This window comes from Cuculus canorus, chromosome 16 (genome assembly GCF_017976375.1).
Source record: "Cuculus canorus isolate bCucCan1 chromosome 16, bCucCan1.pri, whole genome shotgun sequence".
Classification (NCBI taxonomy): domain Eukaryota; kingdom Metazoa; phylum Chordata; class Aves; order Cuculiformes; family Cuculidae; genus Cuculus; species Cuculus canorus.
This window is the reverse complement of record NC_071416.1, coordinates 7055614-7075960: the sequence shown is the minus strand read 5'-3', so window position 1 is coordinate 7075960 and position 20347 is coordinate 7055614. Positions and strand designations below refer to the sequence as shown.

The 20347-nt window shown below is 44.1% G+C and overlaps 1 protein-coding gene across 1 annotated transcript in view; it reads right to left on the bottom strand.

Annotated features, from left to right (window-relative positions):
* TOP1 (DNA topoisomerase I) overlaps window positions 1-18416 on the bottom strand; it is a 66497-nt gene extending 48081 nt beyond the window's left edge. The window contains exons 1-2 of the mRNA XM_054081505.1: window positions 18251-18416; window positions 17144-17168 (exon numbers count right to left, since the gene is read on the bottom strand). Of these exons, the coding sequence (XP_053937480.1) occupies window positions 17144-17168; window positions 18251-18283 (58 nt within the window). The 5' untranslated portion in view covers window positions 18284-18416. The remainder of the gene's footprint in view (window positions 1-17143; window positions 17169-18250) is intronic.
* Between the last annotated feature and the right edge of the window lie 1931 nt (window positions 18417-20347).

The following is a 20347-nucleotide window of genomic DNA, read 5'->3' as shown; positions in this document are numbered from 1 at the left end:
ACACTAGCTCCCATAGAGCCTGTGTTCGCACAACACCACACGAGGACAGGGCTGGCGTGTTTTGCTCTCCCGGGTTTGACCCAGAACAAGGGCTCCTCCCAAGCACAAATTTCACAGGAGATCAAAAACAAGCAGTTGGATTGAATCGCTTCCCTTGCAGCAGTCCATGACCAGGCTCCTGTCAGCAGTCAGGATCACACTCGGTTCACACACATGGGAGCGGTACAAGCTGTGCTCAGCGTCCTCAGGAGAGGCTCTCATGGCAGCTGTTCAAAGCCTTTTATTAGCCATCCCTTGACAACACAACGTGGCTTTGGCCAGTGCTGGTCTCCCGCTTGCTGTAGGGATGAAAAACATGAAGAGGCAGCACCCCTGGGAACAACGTAAGACTTCCGAAATCCTTAGAATTAGAGTATAAATTGAGTATGCATGATAGAGAAGTGATTGGTTTACGCTTTAAATCACCTCTGCCTTAGAGCGCCACTGTTTCAGGCGATGGAGTCAGATGATTCTCTTGCTACCTCACGCCTACTGAGCTGAACTGATGGGGGAAATACGGCTAAAGTCTTATAAAAAGTCTTTTTCAGAAGACCAGGCTTTTATATTATTTTTATCACACTCGAGCTGGTTCCTCTCTGCAGGAGGAACTCCCACACTGACTCCAGCTGTTATTGTGTTGGGTTTTTTTAATCTACAATTATTTCCTTCAAGTATAGGGCTGCACTGGATGGATGCAGCCTGATTTCACCTCTGTTCCCATTGTGGGCGAGTTCAATGATCACTCACCCATGCCAGGCTAATTCCAAGGGTTGTCTGCAAGCATCAGAGTCTGCTCTGCCACAAGTCCCACTGTGCAGACAGAGAGGGAATGCAAGTCCCCTGCCTTAAGGGGACATTACCACAATTAGCATACAAGAAGAAAACCCATTCCAGCTAAAACATAAAAAAAAAGGGTAAACAAAGGGTAAATGTTTAGTGACAGCTGAGATTTCTGTACTTCCAATTGTGCTCCCGAGACTTTGAGGGGAAGGGATAGAGGACCTAGAATGAAGCACCAGCACAGCAGTGCAGGTCACAGACTATTTAACAGTGAGTTTTAAAATAAGGCTGTGATTGTAATAAATGACCAGTTACAGCTCCTGGATATGGTGCACCAAATTCCAGTGGAAGTCTTCGATTTACATCAGTATACACAAAATGTAACTTTAAGTCACTGACTGTAATGTTGTTATGCACCTGTAATGTTCATTTTGTTAAATCCAGGTCAAGTCTCACTAGCTGGCAACTGTTAAATCACAGCGATACGGATACTTGAATACAAAATGTAACCTGTTAGCGCAGGATAACATATTGTGGTTACTTTATTATGTATAATACACTCGTAACTTGTTCAATTAAAAAAAAAAAATCCATGCAACATATTATCAGTTTGGCGAGATTTTTTTTTTTGTTGCGGTTTTTGTTTGCTTTTTTCCTTGTTATTTTGTTTTTTAAACTTATGGCTTGCATCTTTGGATGCAAATCAGAACTTTATTAAATGCACAGCTAACATTTGCAGATTCCACTTTATGCAAAACTCGCATCTGCCTTGAATGAGACTTATGAAAGGGAGAAAACATTTACTTAATTTCTTTCACATCTAAAGCCTATTGAAAGAAAGCAAGCATAATCCTTGGAAATGGAACCGAAACAATTGCTGCTGGTTCCCTTTCCTTAGTTTTAAGAGTAGCCCTTTCTTTACCCATGCAGAAATAACTATGTGAAAAGTTAGCCTTCCTTTTTCAGCTTTCAAACGGCTTCCCCTATCAGAGTCTCTAAACGAGCTGTTTAAACTATAGGAAACACATTGCAGGTGCAGAGCCATCAGAAGTTTATCACTGCACTTCAAGTTCCAAGTGCTTAGACTAATGACTTCCATCACACCAGAGGTTCTGCTTTACGGCTATGGCAACACGATCACACTCTACTTTTCAGGTTTTCTGAACATGAAACCTAGCGTTATTTAAATATTTTAAGATGTTGTTCGGTGAGAGGGTTAGAACTGTACTTGAAAAACTATAAGCACTACAGAAGCAACCACAGAGATTCAAGACTTTGTTATTCATCTTTAACATAACCCAAAATGAGAAAAACAAGTTACATATCTTATTTTCAGAAGTATTCCAAAGGAAAAATTACAAAATATTTCTTTCCACTTGATTATTTGACAGCAGAAACAAGCAAAGGAGACAAGCGGAACATCTATTTACAATCTGGAAATTTATTCCCAAATGATTCAACTCCGTAAACCTAGCTATTTTTACAAGTTTCCTGGCTGCCACTTTTATATATGCTGAGACAAATTTTTAAAGGGTTATTATGATTCTTACTACAGTCCAAATTAAATCAAAAGATCCGTTAAAATTTATTACTGATTTTGCACAAAGGACTAACACCACCTTGAAAGCTTCAGCCACTCTGGCTGATTTAGAGTTTGCACCTACACAAACAGCCCAGAGCAGCAGCCGCACTGTCCCCTCCTGTCCTCTTCTTCCAATTATTTCAAGCTTGTGCTAGGGAAAATCACTTCTGGGAGTGAAAGAGCCATCCAGGTACTCAGCAGCAGAAAGCAAAGTGTTTCGGTGACACTGTTTTGCAAGTTTTAAAGTGTACCGATTTTTTTTTTGGACTTGGATCTGGTTTAAACCCAGCAATTATCTTACTTCCTGCACTCCAGTCCCTAGCAGGCCAGAAAAAACTCCCTCTTTTTCCTGTGATCATCTTTTACTTGATACTATCAGATGTAAAAATGCACCAATACTGCAACATCAGAGCCTTAAGCTTTCAGTAGTGACTGTGGTAAATCCTGTAAGTGGGAAAACTACACAATGAGGAGCTCTAATACAGTAAGAAAGAATTAATACGAATAACCTTTTCTGAAAATGAGCAAACGATACAAGACACTTCATATGCCGTTCCCAAAACTAAGCAGCTGCACAGACATACCAAGATACTCCTGGAGAAAGGTATAATAAAACTGAAAGTTAAATAACAGCTCGTGTCTCTTCTAGTGATGGTGCACTAAACACCCAAACTTTTTTTGAGACAGTAGAAGTTCAACCTGGTTTCCTAAGGACATTTGTTTGATTCGCCAAGAGGTGAAACAGTTCAGAGTAGTGTCTGCTCAAGAAAGGATTTACAACCAGAAAAACAGTTCAACGTAAGTTTTCACAACAAGAGACTTTAAAATATCAGTTATCTTGAGATTACAATAAAAAACAAGATACTTTCTGCCACCACAGTCTGTGACAAGCACTGGAATCCTGTCTGTAGCATTTTAGCCTAGCACAGCTATCCTGATATAAGTGAAAGTAACCACCCCAGACAAGTAAAACAAGGAGAGAATCCGATAGTACCAACATTACACTCTCAGAAAAACCTAACTTCACCACAATGAAAAGTGTAAAGTTCATGTCAAGTCCAGCATGAGTTCCATCAAGAAGCACATCACAAGTTGCTTTACTAACTACCTGCACATCTGACATCCAGCAGTAATTTCTGTTTGATGATTAAGTACAAGGGAAAACTGTAGTGAGGAAGCATCAGGAAGGAAACATCAAAAAACTCTGTGTACAGAGATGCTTGACAACCTGTTTCTGTACTGATGTCTTTTCAGATTACCAATCTCCACAAGTAATTTGATCTGAATTTAGTTCTGTATGCAATTAAATCCATTCAGATTGCAGGACCTGGGAAACTTGCTACATGTCTGTAGCTAGCAAAGCGCTAACCATGCTGCCTAACAATATCTCGCTTGGATACCTCGCAGTGATGGGGTGGAGACAGTTAAGATTTAAGAAACAGCTTATGGGGTGCAGAACTGAGCAAGGGTCACTTACACTTCCTGACCCAACAATACTAACTTCAGAACATGGAAATAGGATACCTATGAGAAACTTAGAAATTAAACAAATCTGAATTCATTTTTAAGCCTTCGAACACTTCATGGATGATCAGAAGAAAGCCCTTCCGAATGGAAAACTAGTGGAAAACTTCCTTTTCCAGTCTCTGAAACAACTATGATAAAAGTCACCATTATACTGCTTCATGGCCCATGTACTACAATTTCTTTTAAACACTTTTCTCAGTAAGGGGGAAACCAACTTACAGTAAGGGCTATTTGACTCTGTTCTCTTATAGAGCTGATTGCCAAAGACTAATTCCAGAGCTCTGCTGAAATTAAACTGTTAATACACACAGAAAGACACTACAGAACCTCTGCTTAGAAAAAAAAATAAAAAACCCAAATAGCATATTTATTACAGCTCCATTCAAAAAGTAAATATTTGCCATGTGCAAGTCAGTGGATGTCTTTCCTAGGACTCCTCTATAAAAACAAAACTGAAAAGCCTTCCCTTTCTGCAGCTCAATGGCCCTCCCACGACACAACCACACTGATGTTATGCAAAGAGGACTCCTTGAGCTGCAGCTACTGAGCTCCCTTTGGGATTGCAGATTTCTTTGTCGAGGTTACAGTCTGAGCACCCAGCTCCGGTGGATGGGTGGGGTATTTACAAAAAGAAGAAAAAAAACACAAGAGCTTAAATTAAAAACAAAGTAATTCTGCCATTAATAAATGAAGCTCACATCTGTTTTGAACATTGTTTCATGTTCTTGTGAAATACAGCTACAGGGGATTCATTTCACAAACAATGCTTCACAGCTTCATTCTCTTTAAAGGAATACATTTAAAAATACACACTAACTTCAGTACACAAAGTATCAGTAAGTATCCCGATCCTTTGGAAACATGGCCAAGACATCAGTACCACTGCTCACTCTAACCAAGTACACTGATGAGTGATAGACAAAGCCCAAGCACAGATCAGCTCCAAGGATGAAGGAAGGATTCCTCTTTCTGAACTGCGGCCCCGTTGTCAACACCAAGCGTAACCTGTTTGCTAAACAGCACACAGAGCAGATTCAGTCAGTGTGCAAAGGCTACACCGGCAGGCTGGAAGAAAAATACCTCAGATTTCTAAAAAAGGCAAATATTGCACTGGCTGAGTGTGGCAAGAGGGACCTACTCATGAACACAGACACACTGGATATTTTAACAGTTCAACAATAAATTCCCTTTTTTCCTCTGCACACAGACAAGCTCACTCCTTGACAGTGATGGATAGCAAACCCATGAACTGAAGATTATGCATCACTGGACAAGCCTCAACCACAGGGCTGTGCAGGAGGAAAGGGGCAAACATGTTAGACACAGACGGTAATGCTTGAAGAATGACAGCTTTACAACTTCATTTACGAAAGAAGAAAAAAAACCAACACTTGGATTCATCAATTCAAGTGCTTCTGCCTTTTGTCTAAGAGTCAACTGAAGAATTAAATTGCTGGGATAGCCAGCTTATTCCCAGCTGCAGACTACATCCACTGCAAGACAAGCTATGGACCAAGGCAAGCAAAACTGCACTCTCTGCTGGGCTCTCCCAAAACAATATGCTGACAACAGAAGCAGTCAAGCACTGAGCATCAAGTGCCTAAAGCACTGAGCATCAAGTCCTCACTGTATCTAGACAATTAGAACAATCTAAAACATAGAAATAAGCTTGCTTTAGATACAAGTGATGCTGAATAAGCCTACTTGATGATAAAATGAAAAAAAATTGTTCATGACAGCTATCAAACTCCAGAGAGCAGTATATTTTAAATTAGGAGACTCTCTCTCATAAAAACAGGTATTTCAAGGACAGCTTGCTCATGCTTCCCTGATGAAGTGCAGGTGACACAGCTATGATATTATGACTCAGACAAGATGCTAACTCCTCTGAGAGGCTTCTTGGGTTTGGAGCTGGAAGAACGCAGGAGGATATAAGAAAGAAAAAGTGAAAAAGGCTCTTGAAAAATGCATGTTATTCACATCCAAAGGTGAACGGACAAGACGTTCCAACCTGCTGCAGCAAGACAATGTACCCCCTAACCCTCACACAGCTCCAGTACGACCACTCACACATGTTAGTAGCACTGATGTCCTAACTCTGTTTTATGCCAGTGTTTATCAAAAAGATAGATCAAGATGATACCTACAACAGGACTGTGCAACACTGCAGGAGTTAAACAAGGTCACTGTTAAGAGTTCACCTCTTGCATTGCATTTACACTCACATGAAACTAGTGCTCTGGGCCTGGTAGTTTACACCCGAGCCCTGGAACACAGCGTGCATCTTGCTTTTCCTACTGCCAAAAAGCACTCCAGACTTTTTGCTCTTTATCCCCACGGTGCATCATTACCAAACGGAAGGAATACAATCTTCAGTCAAAACCAATGCTAGAAACTAAGTGTCAAGGGGAAACACCAGTAAGGGAAGCTTGTTCCAACCCAGGCAGAGAGGTTAGCTCTGCTTGAGCAGTGCTACAGCAGATACAGCACATTTCCACAGCCTCGGTGGCATTCTCACTCCTCAAGAGAAGAGCAGGCAGCTTTTTATTCCCCATCTGGTGGTCATTAAAACCAGAGTAAAAACCTCAGAGTACGTCACCAGTACTACGCCATCCCTCCATTTTGTACACGCTGCTTATGTTGCAATGAGCCATACCCTCACATGGATATTCTGCTTCCAGGTTCCCAAAAGGCTATATTAAAACAGAGTACGCTTGTCTAACTCGTAAGCGCACCTTCTGAGGCAAGTTAAAACCAGTACCTGCCCATCCTGGCTTTTTATCTCTCCAATAATTGATCTTACTCATATGCTTGCCAGCATTCACCAACTGCCAGAAGACACAATTTGCTCTTCCTCTTGCTCAAGGCACAGTGAGGAGACACTCACACCAAGGTGGCACGTATGGTGCAAGAGACTAACCTGAAAACTACTTGATACTGGAACCCTGCACGCAGGCCAGGGAAACACCATCCTCCCTACTGTAAACCTAGTGATTTCACTAACTGCAAACCCCAGCATGCAACCTTTTTTTTTTTAATTTGTGAAATAATTCATAGAATCAGCAGGCTCGAAAATACTTTTGATATCATCAAGTCCAACCATACCTATCTGCCACTAAACCACAGGAAAAAATGCAGGCTTCAGCTCCAGAAACGATTTCTGCATCTGAGAAAAAGTTACAACATATGCCAAAACTGCTGTCTTTTTTTTTTTTTTAATTTTTTTTTTTTTTTTAACTGTCCTTTGCTAACCACCTCAGTCCTCATCTGGAAAAAGAATTAAAAATGGAAAAAACAAAAGTTCAGGTTGGAAGTGACTCTTAGTCCCACCTAGACAGCTTTGTATCTATTTCTGTGCTGCAAGTAATCACTCCCACTCTGTTCTTGCTTCTCCACCTCTGAGAAGAGCATGGTACTCCCTCTCCTCCCTCTATGTTGCCTATGTGAACAGTACGGCCTTAAGACAAGATAACAGAGCAGAGCACAAAGGATCTTGCTCCCAGGCATACTGTCCAGGTGTAACAGAACTTCCCTCCTCAGTGCTTCCTGCGTTCACCTTCAAACGAGCCTCTCCTTCGTTCTCAACCCTTCATCTTCCCAGAGCTGACCAGAGAGCCAAATAAGACAGACTATGCTGACAGCTGGCAAGGCAGCATCACAGAAAACCAGGAGCTAGAATAAAAACTACCAACTTTGCAACTGTTCTCCCTACATACAGAAAGAACTCACCTCGGACTTATATCCACTGCAGAGCACAGGAAAGAAGATAACACTCCTACCTGGTTCTCCCGTGTCCAAGCAATTTCATGTCATAAGCCACATAACAGGCAGCCCCACTGCCACCACCTGTACTTCCCTCCTCCCAGAGCTCTGCAAGCAGACCATGAAACTACAAGCCTTGCAGTTGTGCTACCCTAACTCCAGAAACCTATGCACTTCAATAAGATACCACGACATGTTTCTCAACTCTATCTCTAGGCACTTCAAAATCTGCAACAGATGCTCATCATCTTTCTAACAGAAAAATCACAGCAGGACAGAGCCCACTTTTCCTTCACCCTCTCCCATAAAATGTTTTTTTAGGCCACCTCTCCAAGAGAAGAAACCGCAACCTCCGAGGAAGACAAGCAGCTGTTTTGCTAAGTCTGGCCCTTGTTCAAATACTGGAATACATTGCCATCAATAAAAAGTTCAACTAAAGTACGTTGCCCTGGCTCTAAAGCAGAGGTTACCTACTCCGTGTTACGTACCAAGGGAAACTACAACATTGCTGTTCAAGCTGAAAAGGTGTACAGGAGAAAAGTGGCAAACAAATAAGAAAAAAAGGTTCTGGATGATACTTTACAAATTCATGTTCTTACGTGTCAGTATCAGCCACAGGCAATACGTTGGAGTAAGCGACAAATGCCAAGGGAAATTAAAAAGCTCTCTGTACTTGGGTATTGCTCCATTCCTATTAATTATTTTCTTGAATTTTTACTATGAAGCCACATCTCTGATCAATGCCTAAAAAAATACTTCTTAAATTCTTAAAATTAATCCATTCAGACACTGCCACATATCTTCCAGCTGCACCAAACTGCCGTTTAGATAGAAACAAGACAACTTCCAATTCCATACACCGAGTAGTGGAGTGAGCCCACCACTTCAGAAATTACAAGGCATTTAGTAAAACTCATTCTAAACAGCACACATGCATCAGCCTGATGGGTTTCAGACAGGACAAGGTGTGCGCAGTCTTGTCCACATTGAACACAAGACCTCGTATTTCATTTGCTCAGATCATTTACCTAAATGCTCTACTACTGAGGTACTGGATGCTTGCTGCAAAAACTAGCAAGACTTTGAAAATCAATGACTGAGATTTTAAAATAAGCGATAAATAGTAAAAATCACCAGTCTTAGTTTTAGAAAAAATCATAGAAAAATAGCATTATTGGAGAAAAAGGGGCATTTTAAAGAACTATGCTGTCATTGAGAATGCAAGGGTCTTGCTCCACCAAATAATGCTGTACTAACTGCTAAACACTACTGTGTGTAGCAGACCACGTCACACCTTTATGCTGCAGTGGATGAGACCTAACAGATACTTAGCTAGAACATCCTTACCATAGAGCTTTGATGGACACAGATGTGACCTAGCCAAGATGAGGGACATAGACTGATCAAAATATTTTAGTGAAGCTACAAGTACACTCCAAGCTTTCCTGAGGCAGAAATCAATCTCTCTTCAGTCATGGAAAGATGCAGCCAACTGCAGAATCACTCTGCTGCAGCACAGAATTCCATGAATGTCCATCTGTCTCTAACACGCAACCATACACGTTGGACAGAATTATGGAGGAGTACCATGAAGCTCAGAGCTCTGCAATCCTGCTAGAGAAGGAAGCCATTGTCTTTATAATACTCCCTAAAAAACCCCTCTCTGACGAAGGTACAAGATAAAAATACACGCATGCACACCCACACAGCTCACAACTGCATAAAGCATACGGTAAGCTTGTGAACATGAACAAATACATTCATGTCAGAAATATCGATAAGAAATCCAAAAGATCTACAAATCAGAAGCTTTGTGGGAAGTAACTTTTGGCTCCAAGACTGACAGGAGCCTTCTGATAAAAGAATTTCCCAGTGGCCTAATGCAGTCCATCTTTCCCTTGCAACCACCCCAATTTCAGAAGTCACCTTCTTCAAACATAAAAGGGATTTAAGTCCTTTAGGCAGAGACACAAGTTGTTTTTCTTGATGAGGTATTGTCTGCTGGGGCTGAATGACAAGCACCCACGCTAACCTCCCTGCTCTGCCCCCACCCCATCAAGATACACATTTCAGACATTTTTCCAGCCCCCGCCTCCAAAGTTTTCCAAGACAGGAGTAAAGCACACTTAAGGCTGTCTGTCCTTGTGACTCCTTCATGTTGGGAACTGGCAGTGTCAAAACCCACAGCAGCTGCCAGTACAAGTTAACTGCCTGACCCGAACTACTGCTGTGATCACCATCAAGCCAGGCTACAGAGACTTCTGAAACAAAGGAAACTTCCCCAGGGTGAGGCAGCAGTATCAGACACAATATTCTTGAGAGCTGGCTGCCCTTTTTTTTTTTTTTTAATTGGTGTAGAGTATGTTATTCTGGCAGACAAACAGGCCTCGAGATGATGGAAAACATCACTATAACTTTGTGATAACACCACCAAATTTGTGAGGTGATTCTTGTTTGAACCGCTGTCCTTCTGCTCATCTGGCATCATGATAAAACTCCATCTCTATCATTAGCTATTGATAGGGAGCTAATTGCCAAGGTCTCTATTTCTCCAAAGCATCAAGTCCCATCTCCCAAAATATTATTTATTATCAAGATTGGCACGAAGTTGTATTTCCCAACATCACTCCTGCTGACACCACCCCACAGACTGAGGTTTAACAAAACACTCCTTCTAGCTCAAAGAAGTCAGAGAATCATTGCTGTTAAGGAGATATTTACAAAAGAACCAGTTTCAGGAGGACCAACCACAGCTCCATACTCTCCAGATCTGGAGCTCCCACTTGCTCATCAGCTAAGCAGCTACAGAATCCAAATTTAGAAATCAAATTTAAACTTGAAAATATGCATGTATGCTCATGTTTCTAAAGCAAACAGTAACTTCCAACTGCTCTTTATACCTTGCAGGTCACAAGAATACAAGATTATCTTCACCCTTTCTTTTCATGTCACCTTCCTAATGTCCTCACTCTCACTGTGACACCAGGAGATATTACTGCAGTTCATTCTTTATGATCATTAGTTTAAAAAGCCAGCACTCCAGAAGAAAATATTTCTAACTATAAATCTGATTAAATCCACTGGAACTCTTTAGTATTTATGTCAGCCAGGACATTTTGAACAAATGCTGTGCTAAAAATACTGCAGTCTGATACACACTGGGAAGCCACTACTACAACTTGTTCAGCTGCACTACTGAACAGCACAAGCCTGCAGCAGAACAGGACTGCAACACTGTCCTAATTCCAAGGTTCAACCAGCCACAGACAGTGGAAGTCACCAGAGGCACATGTGGTGGGAGCTCCCTTGAGCAGGCAGGCAATAGCGGAGTGAGGACAGCAGTAACTGGGAATACTCTTTAAAAGGAATAAACCTACTGCAGCTGAGAACTGTTTTTTACTGTTTGGTTGTTGTTGATTTTTTTTTTTTTTCAGAAGAGAGGGAGAGCTACTGAATATGTGCATACCCTTCTCCTGTTTTCTTAATGGGAGGAAGCATTTTAAAACCTACTGATGCTACCTGTTTAAATGCTGACAATGCTAACCAGCACAGAGCAGACAGTCGGGCAGGGAGAAGGTACGGCTGGGCAGATTTGTCATATGCTGCTGTCTCAGTCAAATGAAACGGACCCAGAAAAGCAAAGTGATAAACACAGATTTCTACAATAAACATAATGTCTCAGACTTGCAAACCTAAGACACAGTCCTTTGAAACCACAGCCAGGAGTGGGATACATAATGCTAAATAACATTTTGCTCCCACGTTCCCGAGTGCGAGGTTTTCTATAAAACGTGGAGCAGTTTCTATAAAACTAGCAGCCGCAAAGGCAATTCAATTTAATAAGCCAATAAATATTTCTGAATAACTGCATATCTTACAAGGATATGAGAAATTGTATTAGCACAACCAAGCAACTTGAAAGAGAAACCATCCCATCTTGACAAGCCACAGGAAAAAAAAATCTGCACTGATTCTTACACTAAATCGTCTTTTTCTTAGATAGTCACTGTACCATTAAAGCCCATTCCTGCAGCCCAGCAACAACAAAGCAGATAGACTCCGCTGATTTTAGCAGAACAACAGCAATTTACAACACCAGTAAGAATCTGACCTGGAGCCTCTCTCTAATAGGACAGTGGCTTGTGCTATTTCAGCAGGTATTGCTTTAACAGGAATCCAGTGAAATCATTAACAGAGGAATTTGAGTCAATGAGATGTTAAGTACTTGTTATAATTACATATTATTGCAGTTTCTGCTGACAGCGCAGCTCAGGAGGTTGGAATTCAGTGAACTATCCAACAAATATCTGCAGACACCGTTGTAAATGAAATTAAATCTGAATTTGTATTCAATCATGTTTAGTAGCTGTGCACCTTATTTAGGTGAAGCTATGTAAAAAGCCACACTTTTGCAGTGGTCCCTAGTTAAAAATTGTTGATGTTTTACAAAGTAAACAAAGCAGTCCTGATAACATAGTTAATAGATAGTTAATAACCGATACCACTTAACACTGTAGTAAAAGCCAAAACATCTTAAGAAAATCTGCTACAAGTAGGAAGCACAGGCCATTAACCCCCGAAACACATCTTCCAGCACATTTTGGTAATTCTGCTGAGTTTTAACAAAAACAAAAGCTGGCCACAGCAAACAAATGCACTCAACTCCCCACTCCCACAAGACACCCATTAAGTTTTAACCTGAATGCTGAACGTGTCAGAACAATTAACACAACAGACCAAGTTCTTTAGTAAAGCCCTTCTGAGGCTACTGCTGGGAAAAGGCAAGCAAACAATTTATGTAGCACATGATATTTAAGAGCAGCTTACCTACAATACATTTATTTAAATTTCTGACTTTGCTTTCCTGAGAGGTGTCAGAAATATCAGTTTCCGGCAGCATAACCTCAATCATAACAACCTGAGATTCCTAAAGCAAAGCTACACCGTTACATTATACAAGCCTTGCAATGGATTGCTGTGAACATACTGAGAAATTGATGAGAAAACAAAAATTAAGAAACTTCGCAGAGACTGGGGTCTGACATTAAATACTTCTAAAATAAAAAAGCTAAGTGGTTGCAGACTTAACTCCCCCAAGTATTGTCTGAGGCTGTGGGCAGCAGTTCTTACAATGCAGGCTCATCACCCAGCACTGCAGTTTAGAAGGAAGGCAGGCAGTGACTCAAGGGTTGTGTTGGAAAGAACAAATTACATTCTTCAGGATTCACATCTCCATGCATCACAAAGAAGGCAAAGGAAATTTTCAGCGGAGATATCAATCTGCATCTAAATACCACTAACTACCTTTTGTGTTTTGGATCCCCAGCCAAACATTTGACATTTAAAGGTGCCGGTGACTACATGTTCCCAGGGAACTCAGAAGGCAGTTTGGCCCTGACTTACACAAGGCACAGATAGAGCACAGGAGTCTTCATTCGGGCTTCCTAACCTCACCAGGTTTGTTTAGGGGTCTAGCTCCTTCAAAAGACTCACCCATCCATAAGCCATCAACAAGGCAGCAGCCAGGAACAACAAATCTGGTCCCAAACAGACATTCACAGCCTCTGAAAAGGATCTTAAAGATCCCCATAATGTTGTTTTTTAGTTGATTCGAATTTAAATCATCCCCACCTTTTCACATGTGCAGCTCTGTCACAAGCGAAATATTAATTAATGCAAGACACTAATTACACTGAAATTCCATAACTCATAAGGCATTTGTTCAGCACTCTTGTTATTTAATTTAAGCTTCTCTCTTGCTCATTCCCCTTCCTATCTTCACCCTGCTATGTACAGAGAGGCCACATAAACACTCAGGCCAACACGTAAAATCTGCCAGTTTCTGATAAGATGCTGCAGCAGGAAGGGCTTCTTATTTCCCCAAAAATTCACTGCTAAAACAAGCCCTGCCATCAAGCGTGTTTGACTTCCAGAAATCATCTCTACAACGCTGGATAATAAAACTCACACTTGACTCCTGTTAATATACTGCAATGTTTACTACAGTATTGGTCAAGTCAAACAAAGGGAAAAAAAAACCCTACTGCTTTGGGCGATGTCTTCACTTTCTACACAGAAAGGAACCGGATTGTACAGAAGTTCTGATGCCAGGCTGATGAACAGCCAAGACACTAACAGTAGCCAGTGGAATTTAGTAGCTTTGGAACACAATTTGATTATTTTGCAAACAAAAGTAATCTTTATCTACTGCACTCTGCAAACACAATGGTAGAACTGAGAGTCAAGATAAATTGCTTTTAGTCTCAATGTTGTCCTCAATAGTAAGAGGTTGTTATGTTCAACCTTAATAACAAAGCCCTTACAGGCAAAACTCAACAGAATCCAAACCAATTTTCCATCTGATGTGATCTGCAATTTTACCAAGCAAGAAAACTAAGAATCAGAATGATTCCCTCTCTGAGTATGTAGTTGTGACTCAACATTCACATCTGTGAAGAAGGGGTCATTTTCAGTGACCAAGCTGTACTTGGAGATGACATTTTTAGACTACGATTTCTCCTCTACAATGCTGAAGGCTGTGAGGACATAGCGTTCAAAAAAGGCTCTCTGTTTCAGCACAATATTGTTCTCAGTATGGTTTGCGAGCAGGCACTGCTAGGAATGAACACGGAAAAATTCTTTTCAGTGCGTACTGATACTAAAAATACAGTTAAGGTGAAAAAAATACCCACTATGGCCAAATTAAACAGGAAGGAGAATCTGGATATTGAGACGGAATGCAATTACCCAAGTTGGAATTTGCCCAGGACACACTTGCTTAGAGTGATCTGGCTATTTAATGACAAGAAATAGCCAGGAACACCTATTTGCTGCTGGCATTCTCTCTCACACCTAACACAACCCTGCTATCCATGAAACAGGTGTGTAACCGGACCAGAGTTCTCGGCTATGACCAGGGTGCTCCATGGTGACCTGCAATGGGCAAGCAGATCCACCTCCATCCACCCTACTTCAACTGCAACAACTTCTGTGATCACCACCTGAGGCAGCATGGCCAGTGACCCAGATATGAACACTAACAACAACAGGAAGTTTCCAACTGCTTCAGCTGCTCCATCACTGATACACTACCCAGAAGACACCCAAAATATTCTTTATTAACAAAAATGTTTACGGTTCAACATCTAGAATGAGTCAGTACCAGACCCCCGGAAAAAATCCCTTTCCCCAAACAAAGAGGAAAGGCAGCCTAAAAGGAGATTCCGGCTCTGCTGTTAAGTGCTGCCGCACAATAATCAAAGTACAAACTCAATTCTAAACATCTGGGGGGGAAAAAAAAAAAAAACCAGTACTTGAGATTCCTACCACCCACTCCTAATCTTTGCTATTAAATAGGATCAAAACAAGAATATAAGAGCTAGGGCCTCACCACCATGCCTAAATGGGAACCGCTGTTCTCAGATCAGCGTGTGACACTTCCCAACACAGAAGTACAAAGAACTCCTGTATAGAGGAAAAAAGACTTGGAGCAAGCAGAGGTGACAGGTTTTCAGGAAGACCACTCCTGGTCACAAGGTCAGAGAGGACAATGTCTATTCAGCATTACTGCCTTAGAAGACTAATATATTTCAGTGTTAGAAAGGATCTTGGATTTTAGGGGCCTCTGATCAGCCACAATGATGTTATACGACTATCATAAAATAATCACAACAGGAGGAAAAAGGTGCTGCTACCTACACTGGTATGAATTTGCTGGGTATGCCTGACCGACCAGGAATTCATTTTTTCCATCAGGGTGTCTGACTTTGAATTTCTGTATTGAATTCCTCCAACACATGGTAGAAATAAAAACTAGAGGAGTTTTAAGTGCTGTATGCCTAAAACCCTTACAAGAATAAAACAGCACATGGTCACAATAGAGAAGAAAAATCATTCCAAGAGGTTCACTGGAAGCTGGAGTCGAAGGTCTAATATGCATTAACTTCTGTATGTAAATCAGTACATAACTAAATCTATCAGGTACTTTTCTCTAAATCAAGATGATACTTAAAGCCAATATCTCCCAGCGTAAGAAGGCTACAAATATTCAAATACATGCTTACATTTAAGTAGCTTCCAGAGTTACTCTTGCATTTCTTGGGAAATCCACTGCACCCTTTTTTCTGTTAAGTCTTATTCATAGAGCCCTACTATCGATTCAGAATGGAAATAAAAGTCCAATAATCGCATGTTTGCTACTGCCTGCTCCTATTGCACACGCATAATCACATTCCAATGAACTGACAGAAGTAAAGGTGCAGGCAAATGTAGATTTGTAAATATTTACAAGCAGTAGCCTACAAAGCAACCAGGCACATGGACATCATCCAGAAGAGCATGCTAAAGATCAGTGTAACTACAAGTCAAGCAAGTATCTTCAACCATTGCTTTGTCCTCTACTGCCTCACCAGTCGAGGACAGCTCAGAGTTCCACACACATCTTCAGCAGTGATGAACACAGACACACAAAGGTAGGCTGTACAACCTCAACTCCCCTCCACTCTGCTTAAACCCTTCCATTTGACACCTACCAACCTGGGGGGGATTGCAATGAATAAACAATCAGAAAAAAATGGCCATTAGGCCGATTAGAAAAGATAATATTACAAGCATGTGTGTGTATATATATATATGAATATAAATCTATGTAGATATAAATGTGTCTCTATTTAAATATATCTAAAAAAGCAGGACTCCACTAATGTTTCTGAACAAAATGAACAGTTAGCTTGCAAACTTTCTTAAGTGATGCTGTCTTACCTTTCTGGAATTGTCTACACTGTTGGGTTTTATTTTGGTTTGTTTTTCTTTTTTTAAATGTGGGGGTTTATTTTAATGAAGAAGCCCCACCCAAGAAGGTAAAGTCACCTCAATGAAAGCAGCAAGGAAAGCAATAAGCCTCATCTTAAAATGGATGCAGCAGATTCTTCTGAAGAGCAACATGTTGCAATCACCTTTCATTTTAAGGGAAGGAGCAAGGGAAGGAGCAAGGAGGAAAGGAGGTGGGGGGGGCTGCGGTGGGGAAGAAAAAAACGGCTCGTGGGTTTATGGAATTAAAAACTTGGATTTCCCCTTTGTAAAGGGGAGTCTGAGGGTTGCGGATGGCTGCAGGGCGGCTGTGGAGGAGGCCCTGCGGCCGGCGGCTCGGGGAGGAGGAGAAGGAGAGAAAAGCCACACCGAGGAGAAAAAGAAAATGGCGCAGAGACTAAGTCCCGACCGCCGACACGGCGACTTTCCAGCAAGGAATGGGGGCCCAAAAGGGACCCCGACGGGGCCGATGGGCCGCCACGAGGGTCCTGCGGAGCCCCTAGTATATGCAGCGGGGCTGGAGGGGTTCGGGTTGGGGCGGGAAGGGCGAGTTTTTGGCAGCTGGATGGGAACAATGGGGCCGGTGAGCGCGGAGCCGGGACTTAGTCTCTGGGGCGCCATGTCTGCGCGCGGCGCCGCACTCACCGTTCGCTCGGAAATCCGCCTCGATCTGCGGGGAGAGCACACGGGGACACACCGTCACTAACGCCGGACACACGGGGGGGGGTTCGTTTTGGGGAGGGGGGGGCCGCTGGGATCTCCCCGTCCCCCCCTCTTCCCCCCTCCCCGCCTTCCCCCATTCTCATTTTTAGGGCCATTCAGTGAGACCCCCTTTCCCCATTTTAGGGGCATTAAAGGAGACCCCCTTCCACCTTTTTAGGGCATTGAATGTGACCCTTTCCCCTCATTCTCATTTTTAAGGGGCAATGAATGTGACCCCCTTCCCCCACTCTCCTTTTTAGGGGCATTAAAGGAGACCCCCCCCCCTTCCCCCATTCTTATTTTTAGGGGTACTGAATGTGACTCCCTTCCCTCACTCTCCTTTTTAGGGGCATCCAGTGAGACCCTCTTTTCCCACTCTTTATTTTTAGGGGCACTGAATGTGACCCCATTCTCATTTTAGAGGGATCGAAGGAGACCCCCTTCCCCATTCTCCTTTTTAGGGGTATCCAGTGAGACCTTCTTCCCCATTCTCATCTTTAGAGGCACTGAATGTGACCCCTTTTCCCCATTCTTATTTTAGAGGCATTAAAGGAGACCCCCTTTCTCCATCCTCCTTTTCAGGGGCATCCAGTGAGACTCCCCCCTTTCCCTCATCCTCACTTCTAGGGACATTAAACACCGAATCAGACACGACCAGCGCCGTGAAGGGGCGGGGGGAGGCACCGTCCCCCCAGAACCAGCAAAGCCACTGGACTGACCCCCCAGCCCATCCCCGTGTCCCAGGGCGGCGGGGGGGGGTGACCCCTCCAGCCCATCCCCGTGTCCCAGGGCGACGGGGGGATGATCCCCCAGCCCATCCCAGTGTCCCAGGGCAGAGGTGGGGGGGGGGATGACCCCCCAGCCCATCCCCGTGTCCCAGGGCAGGGGTCACCCGCGGATCCCCGCTGCCCGCAGAGAGAAGGGGTGGGTGGGAGGATGGGGCAGCGCAGGGCGGGCTGACAGCGCTCTCCCAGACGCCCCATGGGGGGCAGCGGCAGGGCTCTCCGTAAAAGGTAGAAGAGAGGCGAGCCGGTGGCACGGGGCGCTCACCTGGGAGTCGTTGTGCAGCTGGTCGCCGCTCATGCCGGAGTCCGGAACGGAGCGACAGACGAGAGAGCCGAGGAGAGCGGAGCGGGGACGCGCAGAGCGTGGAGACGAAGAAGACCGCAGCAGCGGGTTGTGTAACAGACTAAGTCCTCATTCGGGCGCGATGCGCAGCCGCGGAGCCTTTTACCCGCGGGGCTACGTCACGGGGCTGCCGGGGCGGGGCGGAGGCGGAGAGACGGTGAATATTTGCATATTAACCACGCCCCCTGTACGCTCTTTGCATACGGACTGTGCCTCATCCACGCGCGGATCGGGCGGATTTGCATACGAGCCACGTCTCCCCACCCATGCGCGAACGTCAAGGATTTCCCTACAGGCCGCGCCCCCTCGAGGTCTAGACGTGAAATTTACATACAGGCCACGCCCCTATCAATGCACGAACACTGGGTATTTACATACAGGCCACGCCCCTTGTGAAAGACCGGCCAGCTTTACACTACGGGACACGCCCCTCTGTCCTTATTTGCATACGGTCCGCCCCTCGCCCTTGCGCTGCCTCCCCACGCCCCCTCCCTTACGCCCTGCGCTAGTTCTATTTTACATAACCGGCCCCGCCCCTTCACCGCTCTCCTCTAATCGCGCATCACGAGCCCGCCCTCATTTGCATACCCGGACCCGCCCCTCCGCGCCGCAGTGGAAGCCGGTGCATTGTGTAAGAACCCATGCCCCGCTGTGTGCGCACTGCGCATGCCCACCGCGGCGGATTCGTTTGCATATCAAGCTCCGCCCCATGCAGGCCCCGCCCCTACGGCCCGGGGAGCATGGCGGCGCCCTGGAGACAGCAGCGTGGGTTCGCGTCCCGCCGGGGCCACCGGCACCGCCTCAGAGCCCCCGCTAAAGGAACGGGTCTCCTTGCGGGACCCTTAGGGAAGAGTTTAAGCGGGACAGGACAGTTCCTCACCCGAGAACTGGTGATGGCTGTGCTTGTGGCGTCCTGGCAGAGGGCACACGGGCGGTGTTGTCCAGGCTGGGTGGTGTCCTCCCTGCAGCTGGGCCGCTGGTGGGCTTGGGGCCTGTCTGTCCTTCCTCCTAGGCCGGCAGGAGGAACTCTGCGAGCTGGGCTGTGTCACCCTCTTGAAGAACCTGTATAAGAGCGAATGGCCCCATGGATACTTTGGTTTTGAGCATTTCAAAGTGATGCTGCTGTCGGTTTCCTTTGGCAGGAAAAGAGCCGAGCTCGGTCTGTGCATCTGTGGTGCAGGGAGCTCGGGCGCTAGCAACCGCTCATTACTAGTCTCTCTGTGCAAGAGCATCAGGCTGGAACACAGGCCACAGTGACCCTGCAGAGACTACATTACACTGGGCGCTGTACAGCAGCCCTGCAGCCAGGTAAGAGGGATGCTGAGGAGGGACAGGTTTGGGCTGACTTGACTTGTCAAGGACAGCAATGGTGAATTGCTAACGAGAGCCTTCTGTGTTAAAAAGGCACCAGCCAACAAGATTTTTCTTCCAGAGTAAAAAGGCCCTTGAATTTTTTTTTTCTCTCACAAGGAAAAGGGGGGGAAAAAAAAAGCTTTATTTTCTTTTAGCTAATGTGAGGATGAATCACATACCACCCTAGAAAAACACCCCCTTGGCCTACCCAAATCTGAAGACATTTCTTTCTGTTCTGCAGCAGCTCTACTAAAGGAGTTTTCTTTTCAGCGTACTAAATGGCAGGTTTAGTATGCATGACTGGTACGTGTCTCACGAGACTGCCTCCAGTCCTCTTGGAGCTGCCATCCTGTGCTGCAACACAGACTGTACCTTTCCTCAGCTTCTTTACACAACCAGAGCTTTGATTTGACACTAAAATAATCTGGCAGTGCCAGGCTATCTGAAGAGATGCATCAAAATGTAAGCAGAGACAGCAGCCACCTATTTGCACTGCATATTTATATACTGTAAAGGAAAAACTCTGTCGCTTTCCTACAGTCTTCAGAAGAGGATCTGAGGACTTCCTTTTTTTACTGAGAGCAGGCAAATATTTCTGGCTCTAGAACTGTTTATTATGCAAACTGCTTTAGTCACTGTTAGATTTATAAATATAAACATAATGAA